The 9,073-nt window shown below is 45.7% G+C and overlaps 1 protein-coding gene across 1 annotated transcript in view; it reads right to left on the bottom strand.

Annotated features, from left to right (window-relative positions):
* The window catches only part of fgf11b (fibroblast growth factor 11b), a 41,576-nt gene that overhangs the window by 14,069 nt on the left and 18,434 nt on the right, over nt 1-9,073 (bottom strand). The window contains exons 2-3 of the mRNA XM_062535677.1: nt 5,397-5,507; nt 1,817-1,920 (exon numbers count right to left, since the gene is read on the bottom strand). Coding sequence (XP_062391661.1) covers nt 1,817-1,920; nt 5,397-5,507 — 215 coding nt within the window. The remainder of the gene's footprint in view (nt 1-1,816; nt 1,921-5,396; nt 5,508-9,073) is intronic.

The following is a 9,073-nucleotide window of genomic DNA, read 5'->3' on the forward strand; positions in this document are numbered from 1 at the left end:
TTAAGTGCTTAATGGAAACCTACACTGGACCCCGGGTGAAAGACAGCACGTGCTGCTGAGCTGGAGTGAGTGGTGTGTGTGTGTGTGTGTGTGTGTGTGTGTGTGTGTGTGTGTGTGTGTGTGTGTGTGTGTGTGTGTGTGTGTGTGTGTGTGTGTGTGTGTGTGTGTGTGTGTGTGTGTGTGTGTGTGTGTGTGTGTGTGTGTGTGTGTGGGAGTGGCGGACAGTGGAGCAGGCTATTAGGAAGTTATCTCGACGTCAGCTTTGGACTCTGGCCGGAATGTTCCGGATTGGCACGGATTAATGCCCTCTCGGAGCAGGAGATGCATTTGGTGCGCAGCTGAGCGTATGCCTTTAACTAACGCAGAGGTGCGGGGCTGGTGTTAATGTCCCATGGAGACGAGAGATGCTCTGCACGCATCTACAGTACAGTACAGCAGATGGTCTTCAATGAGAACGTTAATGGCTGTAGAGCGTTATTTATACGCCTAATGGTAGGAACATGATGTAAAGATAACAATGAACATTTTAATTGCTGAACTTTCAGGACACTAGTCAGCAACTCACTCACTTTGTCTCCCACATACACAAACACACCATGGCATACACACACTCACCCACACAGACAAGAATGCATGGAAATACACCCATGTGAGTTCATTTCTGTGAATTCTCCCTAGCGCACACACACACACACATACACACTCACACACACACATACACATACACATGCAAAAAGGGCACATGCAGTACTGTACATGTGCAGACACACCACATCCTCATCAACAACAACATCAAAAGCAGCAACAACCAGTGAGCCACTCTCCCTCTGAGACCAAGGATCATACTCTCTATCCAGATCTATTCAATTCTGTCGCATTTGTGTAGCGCTTGTTCACAAAGGGCATTATCGCAAAGCAGCTTAGCTGAGCTCCTGTGCCCCTCCAAACAGCAATCTCTCTGTGACAGCACCAAGAGAAAAACTCTATGGGATTTCGAAACTTTATCCCACACAATGACCCTAATAATGGCAGCGTCCGAGGAATCATCCAAATGGATGTCTTACTTTGCGGGCGAGTCGAAAGTACACTGTGGCGGCCTGTACTAAAAGTCGTTACGAGCAACATCCGTCTCCATTGTCATTGTAATAACTGCTGTTGTTAACATTATGGTTTCAGCTACATTTATCTTAGCTTGTAAGAAACTTCAAACAATGGTTGCTGTCACATAGACACTGCAGGCACTATGGCCTAATTCCCCAGAGTAGGCGTACTGTTTAGCCAAAAAAAAACAGACCAAAAATGTCATATAATGGATGAAAAATGCATCACACTCACACACCCTATTCATCGTTATTATCGTCATCATCATAGCCATTATCATTATAGCCATTGCCACTATTATAAATAAATAATACTTAATAGAGCGAGCATCAAAGGCAATGGGATATGGAAATTATTTCGCTACTATAGATGCTATACTGGCACAATGAAGTCGATATAGAAATGGTACCACTGTAACATGCAGTGTGCCATTATGGATATTTTAAATTTTTTAAACAAATTTGACAAGATTAGTATTGCTATCGTATCGATTATCATCCTTGACCTTCTCATCAATATCACCATCATCAACACCACCATGCATATCATCACCGTTATCATCATAGATTCATGAGGATAATGAAAGAGAAATGAAACAATATCACTCAAGTCAGCATCACCATTATCATTGTTATGACCATCATCTTCATCATCATCATTGTCATCATCATCATCGTCATCATCATCAGGTTGACCAGCACAGGCAGTCACTCACCGACGTGTAGAGATACCCCTCGCTGTTCATGCCCAGGTAGAGCCCAGTCTTTGCCCCTTGGATCGCCACTATCCGCAGGCCCACAGGAATCAAGTTGAACTGTGCTGCCGGGCAGAACGAGAAAAAGAGAGAGAAAGAAAGAGAGAGAGAGAGAGAGGGGGGGGTGACAGGAGACACACAGTCAGCCTTTTCCATCCACACATGTACTCGTGTCAAACACCAGCCAGCCGCGGAGGAGCAGGGAGGATTTCCTGGGGCCCGACCTGGCATGGCCTCGGCACGATCACTCTCCACTGACAAGGGCCTCTCCAGTGAGGGGGCCCCCAGAGACGGTGGTGGTGGGGGGGGGGAGGGAGGGAGGGAGGGGGGTGTGGTTGTCATGAGGATGGGGATGCTGATGCGGGCTCCGAGGGGAGAGAGGAGGCCGTGATCACCACCACGCCGCTTCAATTTTCATTACACTCGGCACCTGTCAAACTCGTCATCCTCGCCGCACGGAGAGGAGAGCAGGACCCCACCCCAAGAGGATAGGAGAATAAAGAGAGAGGGATGACAGGAAGATGAAGAGGTGTGAGATGGAGGGAGAGAGAGATAGAGATAGAGGAAGAGAGAAAGAGAGGGGGGGAGAGAGTTGGCGAGAAAGAGAGAGGGAGAGAGAGTACAAGGATATGGAGAGGCAAACACCAAAGATAGAACACACAGGAGGAAATGACAGCCGCATGAAATGGAATCGTGACGGAAGTGAACAGGAAGGAGAGTGAGGCTGATGGTGGTGTGTGGGTGTGTGTGTGTGTGTGTGGGTGGTGGTGGTGTTGTATGGAGGGGGTGGGGGGTTGGTATTGAGGAACTGCATGAAAAAAAATACAGATGGAGATGACAGGAGATAGAGGGAACATGAGACATTGAGGAAGAAAGCGAGAGAGGCAAGAAAACCCAGCAAGCCGCTCTGTCCTCTGTTTGTTCTCTGCTGACTCCGTCGTATGGCACATCAAGCGCGCTGGCTCCCACAATCAGCCCCTGCGCGACTACAGTCAAAAATTCGCCCCAAGTCCTCGCAGGACTTGGGGCTTCACCTCGGGGCCCTCCAGAGAGCGTTTGAAAAGACGGAGGACCGCCGCGTTCCACAGAACACACTAGTCCTTTTATTTTCACAGGAGTAATTGCTGTACACATGTAACAGTAACGCAACGCGACGAGCGCGCAGCCGTTGAAAGTCGCCGCAGTGCCCTTAGTGAGAGTACAAAGGCGCGCATGTAATACTGTGCAAGAATGAAGACGTGTGTGTTGGCACATGCTAACAGTCGTACTCCTCTGGCGTTGAATGCATGTCGATTGTGGCGCGTTGAGAGCTTTGTTGGTACAATGGTCCTCTGCCGTCTTCTCTTGTTCCTCTGAACTGATCTTTCTCCCCTCCCTCTGCCTCAATATGTCTTCCACACAGCTTGTTGTGACAGACACACACACACACACACACACACACACACACTATTTGAGAGTAAGCTGTCTTATTATTTGCTGCATTATGGTATGGGTTTCTATATAATGTAATGAAACGGTACAAATTCCATTGGAATTTGGAATCGTTTGGTTGTCGTCAACCTTCTCTTCATTAGCTTATTAAACGTATTCAAGATTATGCAGTATATTTTCCACCCTTATCCACCCACCCGTCCATAGCATAATCTCTCTTGATCGCTCCTCCATGCATCAGTTCATCATTCACACGGCTGTTCCCTCTCTCCTCCGCTGTCCTCCCCTCTCCTCCCCTCTCCTCCCCTCGTGCCAGTGAATTGTCCTGTTGTCAGTTGGCAGATTTCATCCGGCTCTCAGTGCTAAGCTTTGTGCCCGTAAATGCAACTCAGCATCTAGCGCTGTGCCACGTATAGTAAGGAGAGTGACAGCCCTGTTATGAATAGGGCTGGGCAACATCTGACATCGCCCGTGCATAACAGATGTGTTTTTTTTTTCTGTGTCTCAAATCCCTCTCATAATTAAGTTCTTATTGATGGACAGTTTTGTGATGGTGTTCTGCACAAGCTCGAACATGGAATGGGCCGACTATTACAGATCACTGTGGTCCTGGCATCAGCAACCTAGTTGCTTTTTGCATCAAACCCATATCTAATGGGTCATATCTTAGATTACAAGACTGATTTGTCCTTGTCATAAACATAGCATGTCCTTAGTTATTATAACAGCTGATGTCCAGTGATTTGACTATGCCATGTGAATATTAATAATAATTGATATGACAGGTTTAAGAATTGTAGGTGCTAAAGCAACTTATCTTGCCGTGCCACTAAAATGTCATAGCATCACACTGCAGTGACAACTACTGACTGTGGTGACCTTAGCCTGTGATATCACAGGCCACACACTGACTACAGTCCTCCAACTACTATGACTCATTATGACTTTGTCACGCTCAAATTAAGAGCAGATTATCTCTGAAGGAATAGACCAGGAGTGCCTCAGAATACTGTAAAAAACTGTTCATCGTCGTATTTCAGTTCTCTTTTGATTTGCCTTTGTTTGTATAGGCTGGCCTGCCATGAACCTGCCTTCAGAGAATAATCCTTAAATACATATATTATTAAACGTTCCTTAATCGCCAAACACCATGTGTCCATATTCACCACTGGCAGCTACCCTCTTACGCTACCCCCCCCCCCCCCCCCCCCCACACACACACACACACTGGATCAGTGCATATGAAGCACAGCTGTTGTCGTTGTACCATGCTGAAGGTTAGATGGACAGGTGGCAGGATCTGCGCTGATCTGCCCCGACCTAAGCCCAGCCCGTCCACTCAACCCATACACCCTCACACACGAACACACACACACACACTGACGGCAAACACACTCACAGCAAACATACAAGCACTCACACACATATACAGAAAACACGCACAAACACCCATGCACATACATACACACACACACACACACACAGGCGCTCACACATACACACACACACACACACATAGCCTGGACCACCAGCCATCAGTGGCACAGTGCTGGACCACTGGGGTCAGCTTTAGCGAAATGGGCTTTTAACTGGAGCTGATGACCTGTGTCAGGGTGTAATACAGCTGGCCAGTGTCCAGTCAGCGCAGCGCGGCCCCACGCCAAGCCACCGCTCTCCGATTAATTATCGCACAGAGACCACATGTCACCCCAACAGCACACTCAGAGAGAGAGAGAGAGAGAGAGAGAGAGAGAATGAAGGGGAGGGGGAGTGAGAGAGGGGTAAGGATGGAGGGATGGAGAGGGATTGAATGAGAGAGAGAATGAAGGGAAGGGGGAGTGAGAGGAAGGAGAGAAAGGATGAGGGGGGGCAGAGGAGAGCTCTGTGGAGGCTAATGGAAATGTAGGAGGATGTGTGCTGTGTTATGATGGGGTTATAAGGAATTGTGGATGTGTACTCCATTCATAGACACAAAGTCATACACACACACACACACACACACACACACACACACACACACACACACACACACACACACACACACACACTCAAACAAGTACACAATCTCTCTCGCACACACACACATACACACACACACAAGCATACTTACAGAAGGAGCTGCTCTCGTCCCTTGTGCCGTCCATGGTGCCGTCTGGCTGCATCTGGAGGTAGTAGCCGTGCTGGCTGTACAGGCGGGTAACTATGCCTTTGAGCTGCGGCTCTGCAGAGAAATAACAACACCACAGGGTTATTACCTGTGTGTGTGTGTGTGTGTGTATGTGACTGTGCGTGAGAGAGAGAGAGAGAGAGAGAGAGAGAGAGAGAGTATGTTTCCGTTTTTGTGTGTCTACTTGAGTAACTGCGTATGTGTGGTTGTCTCGCAAGTCTGTGAGACTGCATCTGTGTGTCATTTGAGTGTGTTGAGTTTGTGTTTGTCATCAGTGTCTGTGTCTCCCTCTACACCAGGGACAGTGGGGTAGATGTGGAAGGAACGAGACAGAAAGAGAGAGAGAGAGAGAGAGAGAGAGAGAGAGGGAGAGAGAGAGAGAAAGAGAGAGAGAGAGAGAAAAGAAAGAGAGAGCTAACAAAGTAAGAGCAAGAGATGGAGGCAGTGAAGAGCGATGGTCCCCTTGAGAGTGCACCCCGTGCTAGTGTGTGGGAGAGAGCTTCAGGCTAGAGCCAGGTTAACACGGAGGGTTTGTCAGGTAGCGGCTGAGCACCGTCTGAATTAACATAACCCACGCCCTCACCTCCACCACCACCACCACCTCCTCCTCCTCCTCCACCTCCACCTCCACTCAAGTAGGTGAGGCGGCTCCCAGGGCTCAGCTTTGATGCTGAAGGGGAGAGGCAGAGGCTTGTGTGTAGAATAGATAGATGATGCCGGGAAACAGGTGGCTGTGTGTGTGTGTGTGTGTGTGTGTGTGTGTGTGTGTGTGTGTGTGTCTGTCTGTTTGCAGCAAAGTTTTGAACAGATAGTTTTAACAGTAGGGAGGTCAGTGAAAGTTCACTGTGGACCATAGCGATGGACATTAATTCATTAATAGACAAGATCCTCAGAGACAGAAGTTATTTTAAAAAAAAATGAACTTCCTTTCTTGTCTGTAATAATTTTCAGGAATGTAATATATTTATGGCAAGAAGAATATGTGGTATGCCAACAAATATGGAGATATCTAAATAAAAGAACAAATCAAAGAGACCCAACATCTCTCAATGCCCATTCCAAGATATTTTAATTATGTATGGCTTTTTAGTTGTGCACATTTCATAAAAGTCAAAACAACATTGACCTCACTTTCTTACACTCTATTTTTGTGGGTAAGAATTATTCAAACGTTTTTTTTTTTTTAATTATTATTATTATCAGTATCCTATTTGTCTTTGTCCATTATTTTAGGGTTCCTATGAGCCACTTAGTGCTGGCAACACTAGCCTCTCACCACTTTTGCTGAACGCACACAGCCTGAAAATCTCTAAATGCATTCAAAATAGACTGCTGCAATTTGGTTGTTTATTTCATGAGAGGCTATTCATATTCTTGAAAACTGAAACTTGAGCTTAAAGTATTTAAAGCCTTTCTTGGGGGAAATAACATGTCTTCTCCATTGGCAACTGGGCTTTCTAAATTCACCATAATCCAGTAGAGTTACTGTTACCATCGACACCCATAACTCAAAAACCCCAAGAGCCTAAACAAATCTGCATCAAAGCTGCCCAAATTACAGTGCCACAGTCAGAGAGGGGGCTTCCCTGTTGATTTGAGTGTATCACTAGCACCCATTTACAGGGAGTAATTTTTCATACACATATGAAAGAAACAAGTTTTAAGATCATGTTTGAAAATGTTTTGGTCCTGTGAAAATGTTTCAGTCCAGTACAATGCTCTGTCCCTTTCTCTGTCACTGTCTCGCTTTCTCTCTCTCTATCTAATCTCTCTCTTTTTCTAAAAGTAGATACATCGCATTTTCTAGCACAATGGCTACTCAAAGTCAAAGACTAACACAGACAAAGACGACCTCAATAATAAGTCCATGGGCAATGGTCACACAGATACAGCATTGTGGCACCCCATCCAACGGCTTTTCAGTTTTCTGGGCAGACGCTGGAAAGCTGACCCACCAATCAGCAGCACGGTGGACTTCTGATAGCCACTAGACGTGTGTCAGTTCTGAATCTCTGCGTACCCTCTATCCAGATGCTGATCAATGCAGCTAGCAATACTAGCATGGCAGCTTAGCAGCGGCTCTCTGGACATCTGTCTTTCACAGTCACGTTGCCATGGCCCCAGAGTGACCAAATGCTGGAAGGGCATCCCTCACATCAGAAATTCAAACTTCAGGAAGGTGACAGGACTCAGAGGCCCATATAGTTCAGCTAAGACACTTCAGCGTAAAGGGTGCTGTGGGGCAGCCGTGGTGTACTGGTTAGCGCATCGGGCTTGTAACCGGAGGGTTGCCGGTTCGATCCCCGACCAGTCCACCACGGCTGAAGTGCCCTTGAGCAAGGCACTAACCCCTCACTGCTCCCCGAGCGCCGCTGGTTGGGCAGGCAGCTCACTGCTCTGGGTTGTGTGATTCACCTCACTGTGTGTTCACTATGTGCTGTGTGTTCACTAATTCGGTTAAATTGGGTTAAATGCAGAGAACTGAATTTCCCTCACGGGATCAAAAAAGTATATATTCTATTCTATTCTATTCTAACGTTAAGGGTGCCTGAACATTGCAGGCTTTATAAGATTAAGGTTAATTACAGGCTTATATCACTAACATGATGGTAAGACACACCAATCACCAAACAACATCAAGGTAAAGGGATTAAGTTCAGTTTAAAGAGAACATTAGATTATTAAAAATATTTGATAAAATAATTAAGGAAAAAAAACAATGCCGATGGAGAGGCATAATGCCTGTGTATCTGTAAACCAATAGCCATAACCATTGTCATGACAATCAGTAAAAACATATTTTAGGAAACACATGCCAAAAAACACGGCCCAGGTTAAAAAGTTAATTATTTGCACTGAGAGGATATCAGTAATTAAACTGTAATGCTCTTTCATAGTCCCACAGAACGTAGAAATACAAAAGCTCTAAGCGGCTAAATATTCTGTATTCAGCACATTCTGTGAACAATACAATGTGCATGTACTATAGTGCATCTGAGGAATGCACATTAGTATAATAAACGTCAAATAATATATTTATACATATTACTCATCAATCATGCTATCAAGAGGCAGGCAGCTGTAAGAATTTGTCCTCCAGATGTCATATATATCCAGAAGAAGAATTTTATTTCAACGTTTTGTAATGGTTTGCCAATTTCATTAGTCTCTTAAAACACCTCACAATTCACAGACAAATCCACTTCCTCCCAGAATACAGGACTGCAAAGTCATTGCCTGCTTCATTGAGCAAAACTATTTGCCAAATTCCTTTGTAACATCAATTTCTTTCTAATTGACTCAAGCCAAGGTTAATTGCCTAACATTACTCCGGCATGCAAACACAGTCCCTCGGACGCCATTTTGAACTCAATTCCCTGGGCATGCTAATCTTAGCTCGACACTCCACTCTGAAGATACTACATTAAAACTGCATTAGACAGTTTCTCTGCTTTGAGTTCCATAATAAATCCGCGCCAGCCATAAAAACCGAGACAAGGACACGTGTCACGGTGTCAAATGTTGTTTGTTGCGTTTTTTTTTTGTTGCAGAAAGACACACTGCACGCACACGAGGAGCAGCCGTGGAACTCAAGGAACATTCGCAAGCCAAGAAAGACA

The sequence above is a fragment of the Sardina pilchardus genome, chromosome 5 (assembly GCF_963854185.1).
Source record: "Sardina pilchardus chromosome 5, fSarPil1.1, whole genome shotgun sequence".
Taxonomy (NCBI): Eukaryota; Metazoa; Chordata; class Actinopteri; order Clupeiformes; family Clupeidae; genus Sardina; species Sardina pilchardus.